The 24793-nt window shown below is 50.8% G+C and overlaps 1 protein-coding gene across 5 annotated transcripts in view; it reads left to right on the top strand.

Moving 5' to 3' along the window:
• The window catches only part of FBN3 (fibrillin 3), a 154221-nt gene that overhangs the window by 42722 nt on the left and 86706 nt on the right, over positions 1-24793 (top strand). For all 5 annotated transcript variants that reach the window (XM_083483535.1, XM_083483539.1, XM_083483536.1 and 2 more), the window contains 3 exons: positions 15513-15710; positions 16908-17033; positions 22044-22169. In XM_083483535.1, coding sequence (XP_083339661.1) covers positions 15513-15710; positions 16908-17033; positions 22044-22169 — 450 coding nt within the window. The remainder of the gene's footprint in view (positions 1-15512; positions 15711-16907; positions 17034-22043; positions 22170-24793) is intronic.

The raw sequence follows: 24793 nt of genomic DNA on the forward strand, positions 1-24793 counted from the left end.
TCTTCGTGACCCCCTGGACCAGAGCACGCCAGGCCCTCCTGTCTTCCACTGCCTCCCGCAGTTTGGTCAAACTCATGCTGGTCGCTTCGAGAACACTGTCCCACCATCTCGTCCTCTGTCGTCCCCTTCTCCTTGTGCCCTCCATCTTTCCCAGCATCAGGGTCTTTTCCAGGGAGTCTTCTCTTCTCCTGAGGTGGCCAAAGTACAGGAGCCTCAGCTTCAGGATCTGTCCTTCCAGTGAGCACTCAGGGCTGATTTCCTTCCGAACGGAGAGGTTTGATCTTCTTGCAGTCCATGGGACTCTCAAGAGTCTCCTCCAGCACCTGAATTCAAAAGCATCCATTCTTCGGCGACCAGCCTTCTTTATGGTCCAGCTTTCACTAAGAATAGAAGTAAAAAGTCAATTATCTAAAATACATTTCAGGGTATTGAATCAATAGTCAAATAGTGGATCTTATTCTGATTGCCCCAGCTAAAAACCTTGCCACCTTTGCTGTTGCCTTCTCATCTTGATCTGCCAAGAGAAAGGACGCTGTGGCAGTGGTTGGGCGACCCGGAATGGGCAATAAAAGAAGGGTGATAATCTCATTCCTCAAGTCTTTATAAAGAATGCAAGCCAGAAGGGCATGCGCCACCAATTCACGACTGCCATCTCCACAGGAGAGAAGCGTTTTTCGTGTGGAATTTGTTGGAATCACATCTGAGGTCATATCATAGTGCTTTTAATGTCTGAGGCAGAGACCTGGCCGTAGTACAGGGGTCAGCAAACTTTTTCAGCAGGGGGCCGGTCCACCGCCCTTCAGAACTTGTCGGGGGCCGGACTATATTTTGGAAAAAAATAATGAACGAATTCCTATGCCCCACAAATAACCCAGAGATGTGTTTTAAAGATAAGCACACATTCTACTCATGTAAAAACACGCTGATAACTGGACCATCCGCGGGCCGGATTGAGAAGGCGATTGGGCTGGATCCGGCCCCCGGACCTTAGTTTGCCGACCCATGCCATAGCATGACTAACTCTTCATCCAAGCCTTGTTTGTTAGCATGCAACAAAGGAGAAATTCTTTACCGGCTGCTTCCTAACACAAGGGTTCATTGTTCTTTCTCGGAGTCAAGTGTTATTGTTCAGAAATAGGCGATGCAAATGAGCCCATAAGTGTATCAGCTGAAGGAGCAGATGTGTCAGGCGCTTTGAGAAGTGACTGCAAACGCAAACAGGCACTTCAGGAAGTTCATTAAGAGTGCAATTCTGTGAGCTCATAAGTCCGTCTTTACTGCGTTTGATCAGAGCGAACCCAATGTGAATGATGGAGATGACTAGCTTGGGTCCGTTAACTTCAGTGGGGGTTATTCAGTGAAGCACTTCTGCTAGTGGAGATACTCACATAGCAGAAGTTAATAATAATAATAATAATAATAATAATAATAATAATAATAATAATTATTATTATTATTATTATTATTATTATTATTATTATTATTATTTCCTTCCCTCCCTCCCTTTCTTATTTTCTCCTTCCTTCCTTCCTTCCTTCCTTCCTTCCTTCCTTCCTTCCTTCCTTCCTTCCTTCCTTCCTTCCTTCCTTATTTTCTTCTTTCTTTCCTTCATTCCTTCCTATTTTCTTCTTTCTTTCTTTCTTTCTTTCTTTCTTTCTTTCTTTCTTTCTTTGCATACATAAAACACAACACAACATCACACATTTAAAAACAGAGTCTCCTATACAGGCATCAAACCAACCAATAAATCAATGGAAACTAATAATAATAATAATAATGATGATGATGATGATGATGTCCCCAGAATTGCTGCAGAAATGTGGATAAGTGAATCCAGGGCAGGGAACCAGAGGGACAGAGAAACATGAAATTTGTTCATCTCCTGCTAAGGCTGAGACGCGCGCACAGGCCACCTCTCCGCTCCCTTACCTCATTGCTCAGGGAATCACATTCCCGTGTTTTGGTTATTTGTAGAAAGGGAAAATCTGGCCGGCTTCCCTTTGCAGGGCCAGACATTCCAAGGGCTGAAAAAACACCCAAGAGGAAATCGAAGAGCGAGACGCAATCTTGCTGGCTTTTCGGCCGGCTGGATTTACAGTTTCCTGATGGCAAACGGGCACTACCATGAAACCCAAGCTCCGGCCATGTGGACAGCTTTTCTGTCGCTGCAGCATTTAAATTTTCGGGGAGTGCGGGGACTAAACGCAATTCCTTACGTCTTTATTATTATTATTGTTTAATTTATTTAATCGTTTTTTTCAGTACATACAGCAGCCACCAAAAACACATACAACGAAAACCACAATAACACTCATAACACAATTTAACAATTCAGATTTGAGTACTGATATGCCTATAACTACACCCTTTTAACAATATTTCCAGACCTCTCGTCCCCCTACTTCCCACCACTGTCCGCCTTATCGCTTACGTATTCCTTCCAGATTTCTTCATATTTATCCATTCTTAATTTGCGTCGATATGCAATTCGTTCATATGTAACTGTAGTGGATCTAGGGGTTGCTCGTGCGTAAGCCGGTGCAAAAACCTGGCTGAGTTGCCTGAGTGAACCTTTTCTGTCCGGACAGCCACTCACCCGTGGCTGTCTCAATCGGTGGCAGAATCCGTCAGTGGGCGTTTCTTAAACTTCTTCCAGCAAAGAAGCTCTTTGACGCCTAGTCTCCTCCTACTCTCTCTGCGCGAAAGCCTTCTGCGCAAGGAGGGCGTAGGCAGCGGAGGACCCTTACTCTCCCTGATGGTCCCAGGCAAGGAGTCATGGGACCGCCTCGCCGCTTCCCCCATCTGCCCCCCTTCTCCACTGGTGCTACGCTGATTCTCTTCCCCAGAAGATGGGCTGCCTCTCCCAATCCCGGGACGCTCTCTGGAATCCCTCTGGATCTTGCTCTCTCCCTCCGGCACTGATGGCAGTTCCCTGACAGTAACTTTGTTGTTGTTGAGTCGTTTAGTCGTGTCCGACTCTTTGTGACCCCCTGGACCAGAGCACGCCAGGCACTCCTGTCTTCCACTGCCTCCCGCAGTTTGGTCAAACTCATGCTGGTAGCTTCGAGAACACTGTCCCACCATCTCGTCCTCTGTCGTCCCCTTCTCCTTGTGCCCTCCATCTTTCCTGACATCAGGGTCTTTTCCAGAGAGTCTTCTCTTCTCATAAGGTGGCCAGAGTATTGGAGCCTCAGCTTCAGGATCTGTCCTTCCAGTGAGCACTCAGGGCTGATTTCCTTCAGAATGGAGAGGTTTGATCTTCTTGCAGTCCATGGGACTCTCCAGAGTCTCCTGGTCCAGGGGGTCACAAAGAGGCGGACACGACTAAACAACAACAACAAGAGACCTGATTTGCAGCCGGTTGGGCTGGATGACCCTCAGGGTCACTTCCAACGCTGCGATTCCCTGGTTCCTGGAAAGCGGGGAGTATGGGTTAATTCTGAAGAGAGCCAGTGTGGTGTAGTGGTTAAGAGCGGTCGACTCGTAATCTGGTGAACCAGGTTCGCTTCCCCGCTCCTCCACCTGCAGCTGCTGGGTGACCTTGGGCCAGTCACACTTCTCTGAAGCCTCTCGGCCCCACTCACCTCACAGAGTGTTTGTTGTGGGGCAGGAAGGGAAAGGAGAATGTTAGCCGCTTTGAGACTCCTTTGGGTAGTGATAAAGCGGGATATCAAATCCAAACTCTTCTTCTTCTGCAGTGGCAAGGTGGGTTCCGGGTTGGGACGCTCCTTGCCAAGAGGGCAGTCTTCCCACAACGGCCTCGGACGGGCCTTCAAGGGCGGCCTGTACCCCACTGACCTCCTTTCTGCCGGCCGGAGAGCCTGCCAGCCGCATTCCCCCGCTCTGTTTGGAGAGGAAAACCTCCCAGCGCTGTTGTGGGAAAGGAATCCGATTTGAGGGAGGTTTGGCTGGCCGGCCTGCTTGTTTGTTTAAGGAAGGAAGGGAAGAAATCCTTTGGACCTCTCTCCTTCTCTCTCGTGCTCTCTCTTTCTCTGAAAAAATAAAACCTGGCCAAATGGCATGCAAGGAGGAACAGGCTGAGCCCCAGGCAAGCTGGAGCGGCAGAGATCTGTGCCATGAAGGGAACGAGTGCCAATCTCCACCGCGGGCATCCGTCTAAACGTAGCTCGGTCTTTATTATTATTATTATTATTCATTTATTTGATTTAGATCCCTCCCGGCATCAGAGGATCCCGGGGCGGTCCGCGAGATAGAAACGCGACTTAAAAGCACAAATAAATAACATGGAAAAAGAAGACGTTCTTGCCAAAGAGGAACGGATAAGTAAGATAATGGACAGGGCAGAACTGGGGGGAATTAACAGCAGAATTAAGGCCATCTAATAAGGAGCGTTTTATGGAAGAATGGATGCTTTTTTCCGGACCATCTAGAGCAGGCGTCCCCAAACTCGGCCCTCCAGATGTTTTGGGATTACAACTCCCATCATCCCTGGCTAACAGGACGATCATGAAAACATGCAGAACTGGACTTAAGACCGGAAGAATGATAACCAACATCGATGGATCTTCCCATCCCTGCCATAGACTTGATGGTGTTTATAGAAGAAGAAGAAGAAGAAGAAGAAGAAGAAGAAGAAGAAGAAGAAGAAGAAGAAGAAGAAGAAGAAGAAGAGTAGTAGTAGTAGTAGTAGTAGTAGTAGTTTGGATTTGATATCCCACTTTATCAGTACCCTAAGGAGTCTCAAGAAAGGGACGCGGGTGGCGCTGTGGGTTAAACCACAGAGCCTAGGACTTGCCGATCAGAAGGTCGCGGTTTGAATCCCCGTGACGGGGTGAGCTCCCGTTGCTCAGTCCCTGCTCCTGCCAACCCAGCAATTCGAAAGCACGTCAAAGTGCAAGTAGATAAATAGGTACCAATCTGGCGGGAAGGTAAATGGCGTTTCCGTGCGTTGCTCTTGCTCGCCAGAAGCGGCTTAGTTCTGCTGGCCACATGACCCGGAAGCTGTACGCCGGCTCCCTCGGCCAATAAAGCGAGATGAGCGCCGCAACCCCAGAGTCGGCCACGACTGGACATAATGGTCAGAGGTCCCTTTACCTTTACCTTTACCTTTACCTTTACAGAGTCTCAAAGCAGCTAACAATCTCATTTCCCTTCCTCCCCCACAACAAACACTCTGTGAGGTGAGTGGGGCTGAGAGACTTCAGAGAAGTGTGACTGGCCCAAGGTCACCCAGCAGCTGCATGTGGAGGAGCGGGGAAGCGAACCCTGTTCACCAGATTACGAGTCCACCGCTCTTAACCACTACACTGGTTTAACTCTTAACCACTACACTGTGTTTTGATTCGGAAATCTAGCCAGCCATTCCTGCTGGAATTGGGGAGTCCGTTCCTCTCATTCTACGGCATGGGGCGCTTCTCCCTCAAACGGCGCTACAGTTCCCAGAACGGTTGAACCAGTCGGCTCACTCTTCCCAGGCAATTTTGGGAACTGAGAGAGCTTTCCTGGCAACTCTCAGCACCCTTTGCGGACTGAAGTTCCTAGGAGTCTTCAGCGGAGAAGCCGCGACGGTTTAAAGCGGTATGGAACTCCTTTCCATGTGAGGACGGCGCCTTGAGACGCGTCCGGATCCAGCGCCCGGTTTCCTCAGGAGTAAAGCTTCCCTTGTTCCCTGGGGCAAACCCAGTGGGTCGACTTTGGACAGACGAGACCTTCAGAAAGGCGAATTTCGGAGTCGACATGCAAGAATGTGGGGAGGCGGTTCCTTGGGTCCTTCCCACAGCTGTTGGGGAGGTGGACTGCGCTCCAAACATACCTGGGGTCAGAGCCCAGCCCCCCCCTTGGGCACAGAAGTGGGGTGGGTGCGCAGGAATCACGTCCCCGAGCCTTAATAAAGTTTGATTGGAGCCTCATTAAATCTTTAATCATATGACCCATTAAAATCAGGCCCAGATGCTTCCTGGCAAAAAGCCAACCTGCCCTGGCCTGTCTGCTTCAAACTCACAAGCTGCTTTGGCGCTGTTCCCTTCCTAGGCTTGGAAACGAAATCCGAAAAAATCTATTTTTGGCGATTCCCGGCCCCCCTCCCTCCTTCGCACGAGTCTGCTTCTCCCCCGCCCTCCGTCTCTCGCACACTCTGTCTTTCTCTTTTGCACTACTGCGGAGACGTTTTCCTTGCAGTGTGGGGGCTTTCTTTGTGATTGGAGGTGGGGTTGGTTCAAATGGTGAGGGCGCTGAATGAATGGTTGTGTGTGTGTGTGTGTGTGTGTGTGTGTGTGAACGAACATAAAAATGGAAAGCGTAATGCTGGTGGTCAACAAAAGAGGTTCAAAGACACTTTCAAGGCAAATCTTAAAAAATGTAGTACAGTGGTGCCTCGCAAGACGAAAAGAATCCGTTCTGAGATTCTCTTCGTCTAGCGGTTTTTTCGTCTTGCGAAGCAAGCCCATTGACGGATTAGCGCTATTAGCGGCTTTTAGCGGCTTATCTGCTGATCGGATCAGCTGATAAGCGGCTTAGCGGCTTAGAAAAAGGGGGGAGGGGAAAAACCCCCACAGGAACTCGCAAGACATTGTCGTCTTGCGAAGCAAGCCCATAGGAAATTCGTTTTGCGAAGCACCTCCAAAACGGAAAACTCTTTCGTCTAGCGAGTTTTCCGTCTTGCGAGGCATTCGTCTTGCGGGGCACCACTGTTTACAGTGGTACCTCAGGTTACAGACACTTCAGGTTACATACGCTTCAGGTTACAGACTCCGCTAACCAAGAAATAGTACCTTGGGTTAAGAACTTTGCTTCAGGATGAGAACAGAAATCGGCCTCCGGCAGCAGCGGGAGGCCCCATTAGCTAAAGTGGTGCTTCAGGTTTAGAACAGTTTCAGGTTAAGAACGGAACTCTGGAACAAATTACAGTGGTACCTCGGGTTAAGTACTTAATTCCCAGCAATTAGTAATAATAATACATTTATATTGTTATGATTAAATATTTTTATTAGGTTTTCAAATACATAAAGCAGAGTGAGTTATTGTTGGAAGTAAGCAGATATAATTATGCTTCCCTCAGTCAGTAAACAAACATACACAGAACTACTATAACAAATAAACGAATTCACTGAAAACAACCTAAATCCCACCCACAAACTAAAGACCCTTTGGTTCTAAGTACAGTGGTACTTTGGGTTAAGAACTTAATTCGTTCCAGAGGTCCATTCTTAACCTGAAACCATTCTTAACCTGAGGTACCACTTTAGCTAATGGGGCCTCCTGCTGCTGCCGCGCTGGCAGGGCACGATTTCTGTTCTCATCCTGAAGCAAAGTTCTTAACCTTTCTGGGTTAGAGGAGTCTGTAACCTGAAGCGTCTGTAACCTGAAGCATATGTAACCTGAGGTACCACTGTACACACTGACAACTGGGAAACACTGGCCTGCAAGCGCTCCAGTTGGAGAACAGCCTTTACCAAAGGCGTCGTGGGCTTTGAAGACACTCGAACTCAGGATGCAAGAGAGAAACATGCTAAGAGGAAGGCATGCTTGGCAAACCCTCACCGGGATCAACTGCCGCCTGGAAACATAGATGTCACATAGAGGAGGGAGAAAGGTTGTTTTCTGCTGCTCCAGAGAAGCGGACACGGAGCAATGGATCCAAACTACAAGAAAGAAGATTCCACCTAAACATTAGGAAGAACTTCCTGACAGTAAGAGCTGTTTGACAGTGGAATTTGCTGCCAAGGAGTGTGGTGGAGTCTCCTACTTTGGAGGTCTTTAAGCAGAGGCTTGACAACCATATGTCAGGAGTGCTCTGATGGTGTTTCCTGCTTGGCAGGGGGTTGGACTCGATGGCCCTTGTGGTCTCTTCCAACTCTATGATTCTATGATTCTAACCTAGGTCCCCACTGTGGAAGAACGTGTGGATCCAGAATTGGCCTCCGCAGTCACTTATGGACTCACTGTTAAAACCGTGTTCATGGAAGGCAATCTTACTCGGCTATGCAGAGTAAGGAGAAGGGGACGACACAAGGAGAAGGGGACAACAGAGGACGAGATGGTGGGACAGTGTTCTCGAAGCTACCAGCAGGAGTTTGACCAAACTGCGGGAGGCAGTGGAAGACAGGAGGGCCTGGCGTGCTCTGGTCCATGGGGTCACGAAGAGTCGGGCACGACTAAATGACAACAATAATCAGTACTGTTTATGTGCCCTTCACTCCAGAGTCCCTGGGCAAGGACAGATCCTGAAGCTGAGGCTCCAGGACTTTGGCCACCTCATGAGAAGAGAAGACTTCCTGGAAAAGACCCTGATGTTGGGAAGGATGGAGGGCACAAGGAGAAGGGGACGACACGAGGATGAGATGGTGGGACAGTGTTCTCGAAGCTACCAGCAGGAGTTTGACCAAACTGCGGGAGGCAGTGGAAGACAGGAGTGCCTGGCATGCTCTGGTCCAGGGGGTCACGAAGAGGCGGACACGACTAAACAACAACAAATCCTTCCTGGTAGCTATTCTACCATTTCCTCTCAGACCCTTTTCCTCAACCATTTCTAAGCCTGCGGTAGAAGAGACACGCTATCAGGGTATGTCAAAGCCCAGAAGAGGCATCCCTCTGGAACATCTGCCTCGATTGCTCCAGATTCCAAAGCACAGACTCTCTCGCCCAGCACAGGACATTTCACGATGGATGGATAATTCCACCCCCCTGCTAGTTTTAATTACGTTTTCTGTTTGGAAGGAGGGGGAGACCAACTGTTCCACATTATGAAAAGATTCCGTTTTAACCTCTCTCTTTTTTGGTAGAATGAGCTAAACGGTTACACATGACGTTTGGGTCCTAATGAGCTGTAGAGACGTCGCGGGGCTGCAAAATAGGGAAGAGAACCACGTCCCGCAATCTGTTTCCGATCACCCGGCAATCCCCTGTAGAAAATATTTGGCCTTGTTTGGGTTGTGTGGAAATACATGAGGCCTTTGGAGGAAAAAAGCAGTCGCTCTCATCCCAGCTACGCTTTTGGGTTTCCTCGGGAGAGCTCATACCCTCCGATGTTTCTCCGGCGGAAGTAGGGACGTCCTAAGGAAAAGTCGCGAAATTCAGAGACGCCTGCTTCTTGTGAGAAAAGCGATGGCAAACCTAGACAGCATCTTAAAAAGCAGAGACATCACCTTGCCGACAAAGGTCCGTCTTGTTAAAGTTAATACTAATAATAATAATAATAGCAAAGACATCACCTTGCCAACAAAGATGCGCATAGTTAAAGCTATGGTTTTCCCAGTAGTGATGTATGGAAGTGAGAGCTGGACCATAAAGAAGGCTGATGGCCGAAGAATGGGTGCTTCTGAATTCTGGTGCTGGAGGAGACTCTTGAGAGTCCCATGGACTGCAAGAAGATCAAACCTCTCCATTCGGAAGGAAATCAGCCCTGAGTGCTCACGGGAAGGACAGATCCTGAAGCAGAGGTTCCAAGACTTTGGCCACCTCCTGAGAAGAGAAGACTCCCTGGAAAAGACCCTGATGCTGGTAAAGATGGAGGGCACAAGGAGAAGGGGAGGACAGAGGACGAGATGGTGGGACAGTGTTCTCGAAGCTACCAGCATGAGTTTGACCAAACTGCGGGAGGCAGTGGAAGACAGGAGTGCCTGGCGTGCTGTGGTCGAGGGGGTCACGAAGAGTCGGATACGACTAAACGACTAAACAACAACAAAAAGGAAAAGCGGGATGTTCTGAGATCGAATCGGAAACCGAGACGGCCTCTGGGAATCTGGGACTGTCCCTGCAAAATAGGGACACTTAGAAAGTTTTGACATCTCTCTCTTTTACGCTTGTATCGCCTGCTGAAGTTGAAATTGCCTACCTTTGGAATTCATTCACACACCCCCCCCCCAAGATTTTATTAATTTTCCAAATTTATAACAAACAGATAAGAAAAAGAAAATCAAAACAAACCAACAAACATTTATGCTGAATATAATAATTCCACTTTTGTTAACATTGTTAGGTGACTTTCTTTAATCCCCCTGGCTGAGTTTCCATATAAATCTTTTTAACAGTTTTCCAAAACTATTTCCCCATAAAATTTACTTGGCCAATTAATATCTTACTTTCTTTTCATTTTTAACCTTAACATAATATTTTACACATCACATTTTCAAATCCGAGGCCTATTTGGTACTTGCAAGTAATTCTAATTATATTATCTTAAGATATTTAGCTAAATAGTCTTTGAATTTCTTCCACTCCTCTTCCTCATCCCTCTGGTCACGTACTTTTCTGGTCAGGTTGGCTAGCTCCGAAATTCCATCATCTGCCTACCTGTGGAAGCAGGTAGAAAGCAGGAAGGAAACATGATTTAAGGGAGCTGGGCATGTTTAGCCTGGAGAAGAGGAGGTTAAGGGGTGATATGATAGCCATGTTCAAATATATAAAAGGAGGTCACATAGAGGAGGGAGAAAGGTTGTTTTCTGCTGCTCCAGAGAAGCGGACACGGAGCAATGGATCCAAACTACAAGAAAGAAGATTCCACCTAAACATTAGGAAGAACTTCCTGACAGTAAGAGCTGTTCGACAGTGGAATTTGCTGCCAAGGAGTGTGGTGGAGTCTCCTACTTTGGAGGTCTTTAAGCAGAGGCTTGACAACCATATGTCAGGAGTGCTCTGATGGTGTTTCCTGCTTGGCAGGGGGTTGGACTCGATGGCCCTTGTGGTCTCTTCCAACTCTAGGATTCTATGATTCTTCTATGATTCTATGATTCTATGATCTACGGCAAAGTAGGTTGACCAGGTTGGAAGCTGATAGACGATGGGTTCTATTCAGTGTTAGCCGTACTCTGAGGAGATGGACTGAAATCAACGGACTACTGCTTTAGGCCCAGTAATTTGAGTGGGTCTCCTCAGAACAGAACTCCATTTTTGGAACCGTCAAGCCGAATGTGGATATGATTTTGTAAGAGCTGTCCAACTGCACAGAGAACACACATACAGCGGTACCTCAGGCTAAGTACCGTATTTTTTGCTCTATAAGACGCACCAGACCACAAGACACACCTAGTTTTTGGAGGAGGAAAACAAGAAAGAAAATATTCTGAATCTCAGAAGCCAGAACAGCAAGAGGGATCGCTGCGCAGCGAAAGCAGCGATCCCTCTTGCTGTTCTGGCTTCTGTGATAGCTGCGCAGCCTGCATTCGCTCCATAAGACGCACACACATTTCCCCTTACTTTTTAGGAGGGAAAAAGTCTTATAAAGCAAAAAAATACGGTACTTAATTCGTTCCGGAGGTCCGCACTTAACCTGAAACTGTTCTTAACCTGAAGCACCACTTTAGCTAATGGGGCCTCCTGCTGCTGCCGTGCCGCCGGAGCACGATTTCTGTTCTCATCCTGAAGCAAAGTTCTTAACCTGAAGCACTATTTCTGGGTTAGCGGAGTCTGTAACCTGAAGTGTATGTAACCCGAGGTACCGCTGTACAGTCATACCTCGGGTCGAATGTGCTTCGGGATGAGCGCATTCTGCAGCAACCCGGAAGTAATGGAGCGCGTTACTTACGGGTTTCACCGCTTGCACATGCGCAGACGCTCAAAATGACGTCATGCACATGCGCAGAAGCACCGAAACATGACCCACGCATGCGCAGAAGCGCAGACACGGGTTACGTTTGCTTCTAGGTGTGAACGGGGCTCCGGAACGGATGTTTGTACATGTTTTGTAGCTTGGGGGTTGTCCTGAATCCTTTGCTGGCTTGGTGTGCCTTCCATTGGTCTGGAGTGCCTTCCATTGGTCTGGAGTGCCTTCCATTGGCTTGGTGTGCCTTCCATTGGTCTGGAGTGCCTTCCATTGGCTTGGTGTGCCTTCCATTGGTCTGGAGTGCCTTCCATTGGCCTGGAGTGCCTTCCATTGGCCTGGTGTGCCTTCCATTGGCCTGGAGTGCCTTCCATTGGCTTGGAGTGCCTTCCATTGGCCTGGAGTGCCTTCCATTGGCTTGGTGTGGCTTCCATTGGCCTGGTGTGCCTTCCATTGGCCTGGAGTGCCTTCCATTGGCCTGGAGTGCCTTCCATTGGCCTGGAGTGCCTTCCATTGTCCTGGAGTGCCTTCCATTGGCCTGGAGTGCCTTCCATTGGCCTGGAGTGCCTTCCATTGGCCCGGAGTGCCTTCCATTGGCTTGGTGTGCCTTCCATTGGCCTGGAGTGCCTTCCATTGGCTTGGTGTGCCTTCCATTGGCTTGGTGTGCCTTCCATTGGTCTGGAGTGCCTTCCATTGGCTTGGTGTGCCTTCCATTGGTCTGGAGTGCCTTCCATTGGCTTGGTGTGCCTTCCATTGGTCTGGAGTGCCTTCCATTGGCTTGGTGTGCCTTCCATTGGCCTGGAGTGCCTTCCATTGGCCTGGAGTGCCTTCCATTGGCCTGGTGTGCCTTCCATTGGCCTGGAGTGCCTTCCATTGGCCTGGAGTGCCTTCCATTGGCCTGGTGTGCCTTCCATTGGCCTGGTGTGCCTTCCATTGGCCTGGAGTGCCTTCCATTGGCCTGGTGTGCCTTCCATTGGCCTGGAGTGCCTTCCATTGGCTTGGAGTGCCTTCCATTGGCCTGGAGTGCCTTCCATTGGCTTGGTGTGCCTTCCATTGGCCTGGAGTGCCTTCCATTGGCCTGGAGTGCCTTCCATTGGCCTGGTGTGCCTTCCATTGGCCTGGAGTGCCTTCCATTGGCCTGGAGTGCCTTCCATTGGCTTGGTGTGCCTTCCATTGGCTTGGTGTGCCTTCCATTGGCCTGGAGTGCCTTCCATTGGCTTGGTGTGCCTTCCATTGGCTTGGTGTGCCTTCCATTGGTCTGGAGTGCCTTCCATTGGCTTGGTGTGCCTTCCATTGGTCTGGAGTGCCTTCCATTGGCTTGGTGTGCCTTCCATTGGTCTGGAGTGCCTTCCATTGGCTTGGTGTGCCTTCCATTGGCCTGGAGTGCCTTCCATTGGCCTGGAGTGCCTTCCATTGGCCTGGTGTGCCTTCCATTGGCCTGGAGTGCCTTCCATTGGCCTGGAGTGCCTTCCATTGGCCTGGAGTGCCTTCCATTGGCCTGGTGTGCCTTCCATTGGCCTGGAGTGCCTTCCATTGGCTTGGAGTGCCTTCCATTGGCCTGGTGTGCCTTCCATTGGCCTGGAGTGCCTTCCATTGGCCTGGAGTGCCTTCCATTGGCCTGGTGTGCCTTCCATTGGCCTGGAGTGCCTTCCATTGGCTTGGAGTGCCTTCCATTGGCCTGGAGTGCCTTCCATTGGCTTGGTGTGGCTTCCATTGGCCTGGTGTGCCTTCCATTGGCCTGGAGTGCCTTCCATTGGCCTGGAGTGCCTTCCATTGGCCTGGAGTGCCTTCCATTGTCCTGGAGTGCCTTCCATTGTCCTGGAGTGCCTTCCATTGTCCTGGAGTGCCTTCCATTGGCCTGGAGTGCCTTCCATTGGCCTGCAGTGCCTTCCATTGGCCCGGAGTGCCTTCCATTGGCTTGGTGTGCCTTCCATTGGCCTGGAGTGCCTTCCATTGGCTTGGTGTGCCTTCCATTGGCTTGGTGTGCCTTCCATTGGTCTGGAGTGCCTTCCATTGGCTTGGTGTGCCTTCCATTGGTCTGGAGTGCCTTCCATTGGCTTGGTGTGCCTTCCATTGGTCTGGAGTGCCTTCCATTGGCTTGGTGTGCCTTCCATTGGCCTGGAGTGCCTTCCATTGGCCTGGAGTGCCTTCCATTGGCCTGGTGTGCCTTCCATTGGCCTGGAGTGCCTTCCATTGGCCTGGAGTGCCTTCCATTGGCCTGGTGTGCCTTCCATTGGCCTGGAGTGCCTTCCATTGGCCTGGAGTGCCTTCCATTGGCCTGGTGTGCCTTCCATTGGCCTGGAGTGCCTTCCATTGGCTTGGAGTGCCTTCCATTGGCCTGGAGTGCCTTCCATTGGCTTGGTGTGCCTTCCATTGGCCTGGAGTGCCTTCCATTGGCCTGGAGTGCCTTCCATTGGCCTGGTGTGCCTTCCATTGGCCTGGAGTGCCTTCCATTGGCCTGGAGTGCCTTCCATTGGCTTGGTGTGCCTTCCATTGGCTTGGTGTGCCTTCCATTGGCCTGGAGTGCCTTCCATTGGCTTGGTGTGCCTTCCATTGGCTTGGTGTGCCTTCCATTGGTCTGGAGTGCCTTCCATTGGCTTGGTGTGCCTTCCATTGGTCTGGAGTGCCTTCCATTGGCTTGGTGTGCCTTCCATTGGTCTGGAGTGCCTTCCATTGGCTTGGTGTGCCTTCCATTGGCCTGGAGTGCCTTCCATTGGCCTGGAGTGCCTTCCATTGGCCTGGTGTGCCTTCCATTGGCCTGGAGTGCCTTCCATTGGCCTGGAGTGCCTTCCATTGGCCTGGTGTGCCTTCCATTGGCCTGGAGTGCCTTCCATTGGCCTGGAGTGCCTTCCATTGGCCTGGTGTGCCTTCCATTGGCCTGGAGTGCCTTCCATTGGCTTGGAGTGCCTTCCATTGGCCTGGAGTGCCTTCCATTGGCTTGGTGTGCCTTCCATTGGCCTGGAGTGCCTTCCATTGGCCTGGAGTGCCTTCCATTGGCCTGGTGTGCCTTCCATTGGCCTGGAGTGCCTTCCATTGGCCTGGAGTGCCTTCCATTGGCCTGGTGTGCCTTCCATTGGCCTGGAGTGCCTTCCATTGGCTTGGAGTGCCTTCCATTGGCCTGGAGTGCCTTCCATTGGCTTGGTGTGGCTTCCATTGGCCTGGTGTGCCTTCCATTGGCCTGGAGTGCCTTCCATTGGCCTGGAGTGCCTTCCATTGGCCTGGAGTGCCTTCCATTGTCCTGGAGTGCCTTCCATTGTCCTGGAGTGCCTTCCATTGGCCTGGAGTGCCTTCCATTGGCCCGGAGTGCCTTCCATTGGCTTGGTGTGCCTTCCATTGGCCTGGAGTGCCTTCCATTGGCTTGGTGTGCCTTCCATTGGCCTGGAGTGCCTTCCATTGGCCTGGAGTGCCTTCCATTGGCTTGGTGTGCCTTCCATTGGCCTGGAGTGCCTTCCATTGGCCTGGAGTGCCTTCCATTGGTCTGGAGTGCCTTCCATTGGCTTGGTGTGCCTTCCATCGGCTTGGTGTGCCTTCCATTGGCCTGGAGTGCCTTCCATCGGCTTGGTGTGCCTTCCATTGGCCTGGAGTGCCTTCCATTGGCCTGGAGTGCCTTCCATCGGCCTGGAGTGCCTTCCATTGGCTTGGTGTGCCTTCCATTGGCTTGGTGTGCCTTCCATTGGCTTGGTGTGCCTTCCATTGGTCTGGAGTGCCTTCCATTGGTCTGGAGTGCCTTCCATTGGTTTGGTGTGCCTTCCATTGGCCTGGAGTGCCTTCCATTGGCCTGGAGTGCCTTCCATTGGCTTGGTGTGCCTTCCATTGGCCTGGAGTGCCTTCCATTGGTCTGGAGTGCCTTCCATTGGCTTGGTGTGCCTTCCATTGGCCTGGAGTGCCTTCCATTGGCCTGGAGTGCCTTCCATTGGCCTGGAGTGCCTTCCATTGGCTTGGTGTGCCTTCCACTGGCTTTTCAAGATTTTGATTCAAAATCATAAACATACCCCCTTTCTTGTTCCTCTTCTAGATTACCGCACGGGCCCCTGCTTCAGCCAAGTCAGCAACCAGATGTGCCAAGGGCAACTCAGTGGCATCGTTTGCACCAAGACCATGTGCTGCGCCACCATCGGGCGGGCATGGGGCCACCCTTGCGAGATGTGCCCCGCCCAGCCCCACCCCTGCCGCCGTGGCTTCATCCCTAACATACGCACCGGCGCTTGCCAAGGTAAGTTCCTTCACGACTCACCCAGCCCCTACTGGAAGCTCAGAACCAGTGCCATGATTGACGGGGCCTTTTCGGTGGCGGCATCAAAGCTGCTGGACGCTGCCCTTTCGGAAAGAGTCCTGCTCAAACGGGCCTTTCATAGCCGTTGATGTTTCGAGCGGCTTTAAGCGCTGCTTTTCAAGGGAGATGGAATCAAAAGGACGTCCGATAAAATACGTTTCTCTCCCTTGAGCCCAAGAGAGGGTTTTCTTCCTTCTAAAACTCCTTTGAAGCAGTCAAACTAGGAGTCCCCAAACAGAAAAAAATGGGGTTGTTGGTTTTTTTGCTGATTTGATGTCACACAAAAGCAGATGAGCAGCTACAAAGCACAGTTTCTCTCAGAGCAGGGACTGGCAAGTATTACCTCGCTTGGGCCGGTCCACTCCAGCGGAGATTCCTCCGTGGGCTGGATTCAGCGTGCACACCTGTGATTTCTGGCTTCTGCACAGATGTGACTTCTGGCACCTGCGCAGGCACGATTTCCGGTGCTGTGGGTTAAACCACTGAGCCTAGGACTTGCCGATCAGAAGGTCGGCGGTTCGCAACGGGGTGAGCTCCCATTGCTAGGTCCCTGCTCCTGCCAACCTAGCAGTTCGAAAGCACGTCAAAGTGCAAGTAGATAAATAGGTATCGCTCCGGCGGGAAGGGAAACGGCGTTTCCGTGCGCTGCTCTGGTTCGCCAGAAGCGGCTTAGTCCTGCTGGCCACATGACCCGGAAGCTGTACGCCGGATCCCTTGGCCAATAAAGTGAGATGAGCGGCACAACCCCAGAGTCGGTCACGACTGGACCTAATGGTCAGGGGTCCCTTTACCTTTAAGGAGTCTCAAAGTGGCTAACATTCTCCTTTCCCTTCCTCCCCCACAACAAACACACTGTGAGGTGAGTGGGGCTGAGAGACTGCAGAGAAGTGTGACTACCCCAAGGTCACCCAGCAGCTGCAGGTGGAGGAGCGGAGACGCAAACCCAGTTTGCCAGATTACGAATCTACTCCTCTTAACCACTACACCACACTGGGAGGTCCGGTGTAGATAGCGTTCCGAACAATGGTTTGTGCAAACCAGGGTTTACTGTGCCGCAGACCTGGCAAAATGAAGGTGACCTTCACCTTCAGCATTCTCAGCTGTCTTCATTTGTGTCTCCTCACTTCCTCCCTGCAGATGTGGACGAATGCCAGGCGATCCCCGGGCTTTGCCAAGGAGGAAACTGCCTCAACACGGTGGGGTCCTACGAGTGCAAGTGCCCAGTGGGCCACAAGCAGAGTGAGACGAGCCACAAGTGCGAAGGTGAGCGGGGGAGAGAAAGGGGCCAGAAATTTCCAATGGAGAAACATGTGGGAATGTTCAGGGTGGCAGGAGAGGATATATTGCTTATTAATGTCCTTCCTAACTTGTGGCGCTGTGGGTTAAACCACAGAGCCTAGGACTTGCCGATCAGAAGGTCGGCAGTTCGAATCCCCGCAATGACGGGGTGAGCTCCCGTTGCTCGGTCCCTGCTCCTGCCCACCTAGCAGTTCGAAAGCACGTCAAAGTGCAAGTAGATAAATAGGTACCGCTCCGGCAGGAAGGTAAACGGCGTTTCCGTGCGCTGCTCTGGTTCGCCAGAAGCGGCTTAGTCCTGCTGGCCACATGACCCGGAAGCTGTACGCCGGCTCCCTCGGCCAATAAAGCGAGATGAGCGCCGCAACCCCAGAGTCAGCCACGACTGGACCTAATGGTCTGGGGTCCCTTTACCTTTACCTTTTTAATATCCTTCCTAACTTGTGCTAGCAAGTTCCTTTACTTAGCAGAGTTTACATTCCCCTTCTCACGCACAGCAGATAGCTGGTCGCAGGCTCGTGTTAGCCTCTCACTATGATACAACTAAGCCTGTCCCAGACTGAATTGTATGTTCCTGGTAAATTCCCTTTAAAAATGTAACAGTAAAGGACCCCTGATAGTTAAGTCCAGTCACAGACGACTCTGGGGTTGCGGCGCTCATCTCACATTACAGGCCGAGGGAGGTGGCGTTTGTCCGCAGACAGAGGGGCCTAAAAAAAAAAATTGGTTGTAATAAAAAAAAAGGGGTTGTAATCCAAAAAAAAGGGACATGCACTTCTGGGTTTGACGTGGTTGTAATCCAAAACAGTTGTAATCCAAAGCGGTTTCAAACCAGTGGTACCTTGGCTCTCAAACTTAATCCATTCCAAAAGCAAAGCGTTCCAAAACCAAGGTGCGCTTTCCCATAGAAAGTCATGCAAAACGGATTAATCCGTTCCAGACTACCCCTAAAACAGCAATTTAACATGAATTTTACTATCTAACGAGACTATTGATCCATAAAATGAAAGCAATAATCAATGCACTGCAGTCACACAATCAGTCAGTAGCTGAACTGGGTTCCACACAGTCACAAAAACAAAAAGAGCCGCAAAAAACAGAAAAGCAAAATAAATAGCAAGAACAGACAGACCTCAGCGTAACACTCAAAACGGAGCATGTTCGGCTTCCGAAAAAGGTTCGCAAACCGGCTCACTTAGAGTGGTACCTCAGGGTAAGTACCCAATTCGTTCCGGAGATCCGTTCTTAACCTGAAACTGTTCTTAAAGCACCACTTTAGCTAATGGGGCCTCCTGCTGCCGCTGCTCCGCCGGAGCCCGATTTCTGTTCTCATCCTGAAGCAAAGTTCTTAACCTGAAGCACTATTTCTGGGTTAGCGGAGTCTGTAACCTGAAGCGTATGTAACCCGAGGTACCACTGTACTTCCGGGTTTTTGCGGTGTTTGGCTTCTAAGTTGTTTGAGTGCCAAGGCGTTTGAGAACCAAGGTACCGCTGTACTGGAGTGAATATTTCCAGCCTTCCGCAAAGCTCATATCCACCCCGTCTCTCTCCTCTTTATGAGAAAAGGCTTTCCAGGGTGTGTTGAGAGCGGGGGGGAATGTCGCACATTCCCAGATGTGCTGCGGTTGAAATGCTTTCCCCATCAGGTTCAGCTGCGGCGTCTCTCTCAGAAAAACGCATTTTCCCTCCCCCAAAGGGCTTGTTTAACGCTCTGGAATGTGTCAGCGAAAAGAATATTCGTTCCAGAGGTTCGTTCTTAACCTGAAACTGTTCTTAACCTGAAGCACCACTTTAGCTCATGGGGCCTCCCGCTGCTGCTGCGCCGCCGGAGCACGATTTCTGTTCTCATCCTGAAGCAAAGTTCTTAACCTGAATCACTATTTCTGGGTTAGCGGAGTCTGTAACCTGAAGCGTATGTAACCTGAAGCGTATGTAACCCGAGGTACCACTGTACAGTGGGTGCTCGGGTTGCGAACCTGATCCATGCGTGATGCGCCTTCGCAACCCACAGCGGCGCGTCTGCGCACGCGCGGGTTGCGATTTGGTGCTTCTGTGCAAGCGCCAAGCGCGATTTAGCACTTCTGTGCATGTGTGACCCCCAAAAATAGTGCTTCAGGTTAAGAACTTTGCTTCAGGATGAGAACAGAAATCATGCTCCGGCGATGCGGCAGCAGCAGGAGGCCCCATTAGCTAAAGTGGTGCTTCAGGTTAAGAACAGTCTCCGGTTAAGAACGGACCTCCGGAACGAATTAAGTACTTAACCCGAGGTAGCACTGTAGCTTGGTTCTCAAATTTAATCCATTCCGGGAGTCCGTTTGACTCCTGAAACAGTTCAAAAACCAAGGTGCGGCTTCCGATTGGAGTTTCCTGCAGCCAATCGGAAGCTGCGCCGGACGTTCAGCTTCCAAAAAACGTTCGCAAACCGGAACACTCACTTCCGGGTTTGCGGATTCCGGGAGCCGATTTGTGCGGCAACTAAGGCGTTTGACTACCGAGGTACAGTGGTGCCTCGCAAGACGAAATTAATTCGTTCCGCAAGTCTCTTCGTCTTGCGAGTTTTTCGTCTTGCGATGCACGGTTTCCCATAGGAATGCATTGAAAATCAATTAATGCGTTCCTAGGGAAACCGCCTTCAGACCAGGTCCGGGGGACAGTCTGTCCCCGGACCTCTTCTGAAGGCTGGGGGGGGGGACAAGGGCTTTTCTTCCCACCCCCAGCATTTTAAAAAACCCCGGGACAGCGGAGGACTTCTCCGCTGTCCGGGCGATCTTAAAATGCTGGTGGGCGGCATTTTAAAATCGCCCCGGGACAGCGGAGGACTTCTCCGCTGTCCGGGGCGATTTAAAAGCCCCTGGGAAGGCAGGCAGGGGGGACAAAGACTTTTGCCCCCCGCCAGCCTTCAGAAGAGGTCCTGGACCTCTTCTGAAGGCGGGCGGGGGGTGAAAGTCTTTGCTCCCCCCCCGCCTGCCTTCAAAAGCCCTCCGGGACAGGCAGGCAGGGGGGAGCAAAGACTTTCGCCCCCCCGCCCGCCTTCAGAAGGTGTTCCCGCCCCACCGCCCGGCTTCGGAGGAGCCTTCCGAAGCCCGGCGGCGGCGGGAGGAGGTGTCCCCGCCCCGCCGCCAGGCTTCGGAGGAGGTCCGAGGACAGTGGGGAAGACGCGCTGCGCTTCCCCGCTGTCCCGGAGATTTCCCTATGGGCTGTCATCTTGCGAAGCAAGCCCATAGGGAAATTCGTTTTGCGAAGCGCCTCCAAAACGGAAAACCCTTTCGTCTAGCAGGTTTTCTGTCTTGCGAGGCGTTCGTCTTGCGGGGTACCACTGTACGACTGTGCATATGAAATCGTCAGAAAGCAGCAGCAGAAGACAATATTTGCCAAAGCAGAAGTCTGGGGAGGGATTGTTCGGTTTTCTAGGGAAACAAACTCACCCATTCAGGGAGCCCACTAAACCCAGTATAGCCTTGGAACTGGGGTTGGAGAGACCGGCTGATTGCTGAATGGGATACAGCTGCAAGCAGCCTGGGGGAACCTCAACATCCACCATGGGGCTTGCCCGTAAAAAGGGAGTTTGCGGTGATCTCAGAGGTTTCCAGGAACCCTCTTCTTCGCGGGGGTTTGTGGGCGAGGTGTGAGTTTCGCTGGGAGCTGGGCGAGAGCCAAGATGGACGGGTGGAGCCCTGGGCGAGAGCCAGGAGGCCGTGAGGGGTGTCTGGAGGAGAAGGAGCTGAATCGAGTCTATCAAAGAATTGAAAGAGTTGGAAGGGACCATGTCAAGGAGTGAGAAGTGAAGCTACAGGGGACCAGGCAGACGTCCACACCTGCCTTGCGTAACAGCCCTCCCATCAGATGACAAGGAGATAAAGAACTACAGTGGTACCTCGGGTTAAGAACTTAATTCGTTCCGGAGGTCTGTTCTTAAGCTGAAGCTGTTCTTAACCTGAAGCACCACTTTAGCTAATGGGGCCTCCTGCTGTTGCCACGCCGCCGGAGCACGATTTCTGTTCTCATCCTGAAACAAAGTTCTTAACCCGAGGTACTATTTCTGGGTTAGCGGAGTCTGCAACCTGAAGCATATGTAACCGGAGGTACCACTGTATACAACTTCTAGAAGACATCTGAAGGCAGCCCAGTATTAGGAAGTTGTTGTTTTTTAATTAAAGTTCTTATATCACATATGTATACATTATCATATTACATTACAGGGCATATTATAATATAATTTCCAACATGTACACAAAGTTTATATACCAAATTAATGTACCTAAAGCAAGAAAAAAGAAAGAAAAAGACATAAAGCCATTTCAAAATAATTTTTTCTACCAACACTACAGACTCAATCTCGTTGTGTATTCTTTTTTTACAAATGAATGTACTCCTATTATTGTATATTTCTTTACAGTTTATCTAATACATTCCTATATCAATATGTACCCGTATCAGGAAGCTTTTAACCCTTCTCAACCCCCCCCAATTTGGCCCTTCTCAACCCCCCAATTTTGCCACACACACACACCCTCTGCCTGGTTCCCTGTAGCTTCACGTCTTGCGTTGAGGGAACCGCCAGAAGACCCTCGGAGCGGGACCTCAGTGTCCAGGCTGGACGATGGGAGTGGAGATGCTTCTTCAGGGATAAAGGGCTGAGACAATTTAGGGCTTGAATAGGCAACCTTAGGCCCGGGGGCCAAATCCGGCCCAATCGCCTTCTCAATCCGGCCCGCGGACGGTCTGGAAATCAGCGTGTTTTTACATGAGTAGAATGTGTCCTTTTATTTAAAATGCACCTCTGGGTTATTTGTGGGGCATAGGAATTTGTTCATATTTCCCCCCCAAAAAAAATATAGTCCGGCCCCCCACAAGGTCTGAGGGACAGTGGACCGGCCCCCTGCTGAAAAAGTTTGCTGACCCCTGGGCTACAACACTCAGGTTACTACATCACCAAACCAGTCCACTCTCACGGTTCTTGCAATTGCTCTTTCCTAGATGTTGACGAATGTACCAGCGTCTCAGGAGTTTGCGACGGCGGCGAGTGCACCAACACGGCCGGGAGCTACGTCTGTGCCTGTCCCCGGGGTTTCATGACGAGTCCGGATGGCTCCCGTTGTGTGGGTAAGATGGAGAATCGGTTGCTCAATTCGCCATTGCCGCTGTGGACCTACTGGGTTGTTTCTTTTCAAACCATAGCTGTCAAGCGTCCCTTATTTGGCGGGACAGTCCCTTATCCCAGCGCCGTGTCCCGCTGCTGTCCCTTATATTTCCTGGGTTTCAAAGGAAGCAGCTCCTCTCCCTCCCTCCCTGCTGGCCAGGGAGGAGGGAGGCTCCAACTGTGTTGCTTGGCTGCCCGGCCCGCCCCCCTCCGGCCTCCTCTCACCAGCCTCGGCCCCCGGGAACCCCTCCCCGCCGGGACTGGTGGGAGCCTCGGGCCCTTCTGCCTCCATCCTCCTTGCGGCTGCCGAACTGAGCGACTCTGCCTGGGGCCTCCCCTCTGCCCGTCACCGCCGCTCCCACTAGGCCATACTGCAGCTGCGCCACCAAAGGAACCAGATGAGATGGTCAGCCTGGCATGCAAGCGCTTCTCCCGTAGATTTGTAGTGGTAGACTAGCATAGATGGTCTGATCTGCGGGTTTACTTTGGTTCGCCAGAAGCGGCTTAGTCCTGCTGGCCACATGACCCGGAAGCTGTACGCCGGCTCCCTCGGCCAATAAAGCGAGATGAGCGCCGCAACCCCAGAGTCGGCCACGACTGGACCTAATGGTCAGGGGTCCCTTTACCTTTACCTGTACAGTGTTTTGTGTTGTGTAGGCTCCTATGATGTAAATCATGGGTTTAACCCACAGCGCCACCCACGTCCCTTACTGTTGCTGTATGTAGACTTTATTTGTTCTTTATCTTATATTTTGGAAATGTACATCCAGGGTTTTCCCCCCCTTTACATTTTTGGGGGGGGGCCCAAGCGAGTGGGGCCCTAAGCTATAGCTTGTTTAGCTTATATGTAAATCCTGTACTGCGGGGTTTACAAGATGGGGGGGAGGGGGGGAGAGAGAAAGAAGTCGCTTTCTTTTTTAGGATGGCACATATGGACGCTAGCATCCTTTTGAGGCTGCCAGAAAAGACCGAGCAAATTTAATTAAAGATCCTGGTTGTTGTTCTTTAAGAAAAATAGCTCGCCTCTCCCAGTGGGAACACTTGCAGTGCTGGCTGGTTCTTACCTTGGCTATGTCATGCGTTGGGGCTTCTTTTTCCCTGCCTCCCCCCCACACCACCCAGAGTGAACATGTGCCGTAAATGTGCCGTCACTCGCTGAGAGGAACAATATTTTCTCTGGCCGGGGAGGCCTGCGTCCCAGTGGGTCCTCAAATTACGTCCTGCTTTCTGAAAGGTTCCTTTGTTCCACCGGACGGGATGAGAATTCCTCGCAAGGCGGAGCGCGCTGGACGTTCCCAAGGCTTCCCTTCCACCCCGTAGACGAGCGGCGATTATGTATTTATTTTTAAAACACAACCCAGCTATGAATAGTTCAAAACATCCCAGCATTGCTAGGAGTTATTCGCGATCTGCCAGACATGGCCAAAGCAGTTTCCCAACACTCGGAGCAGGAAATAACTCCATTTACTTTTTAAGTGTTTTTCTTTTTTCCCTTTCCTTTTTTGAATAGCTGCAGTCATTTCTCCTCTCTGCGCATTGCGGATTGGGTTGTAGCCAGCCCTGTTTTTCCTCAAGAGTAGACCCACTGAAACGAACGGACCTGTTTTAGCTGCGTTTATCCATTTCAGCCGGTAATGCTTAGTTGAACCAAACCCAATATTGGTCCTGCGCAAAGTAGGCCCTTTGAAATGGCTTAACTAAGAGCAATTACCGTATTTTTCGCTCTATAAGACGCACCAGACCACAAGACGCACCTAGTTTTTGGAGGAGGAAAACAAGAAAAAAAATATTCTGAATCTCAGAAGTCAGAACAGCAAGAGAGATCGCTGCGCAGTGAAAGCAGCAATCCCTCTTGCTGTTCTGGCTTCTGGGATAGCTGCGCAGCCTGCATTCGCTCCATAAGACGCACACACATTTCCCCTTACTTTTTAGGAGGGAAAAAGCGAGTCTTATAGAGCAAAAAATACGGTAATCCGTCTGAGTAGAATTCAGTTGGATACAACCCATAAACTATCATCACCATCATCATTATTATTAATTAAATTTTTATAACGCCTGCTTCTTGGGAGAAAAGCAATGACAAACCTAGACAGCATCTTAAAAAGCAGAGACATCACCTTGCCAACAAAGGTCCGTATAGTTAAAGCTATGGTTTTCCCAGTAGTGATGTATGGAAGTAAGAGCTGGACCATAAAGAAGGCTGATCACCGAAGAATGGATGCTTTTGAATTCTGGTGCTGGAGGAGACTCTTGAGAGTCCCATGGACTGCAAGAAGATCAAACTTCTCCATTCTGAAGGAAATCATTTCTGAGTGCTCACTGTAAGGACAGATCCTGAAGCTGAGGCTCCAAGACTTTGGCCACCTCATGAGAAGAGAAGACTCCCTGGAAAAGACCCTGATGTTGGGAAAGATGGAGGGCACAAGGAGAAGGGGACGACAGAGGACGAGATGGTGGGACAGTGTTCTCGAAGCTACCAGCATGAGTTTGACCAAACTGCAGGAGGCAGTGGAAGACAGGAGGGCCTGGCGTGCTCTGGTCCAGGGGGTCACGAAGAGTCGGACACGACTAAACGACTAAACAACAA

The sequence above is a fragment of the Podarcis liolepis genome (genome assembly GCF_965112155.1).
Source record: "Podarcis liolepis genome assembly, chromosome: 18".
NCBI lineage: Eukaryota > Metazoa > Chordata > Lepidosauria > Squamata > Lacertidae > Podarcis > Podarcis liolepis.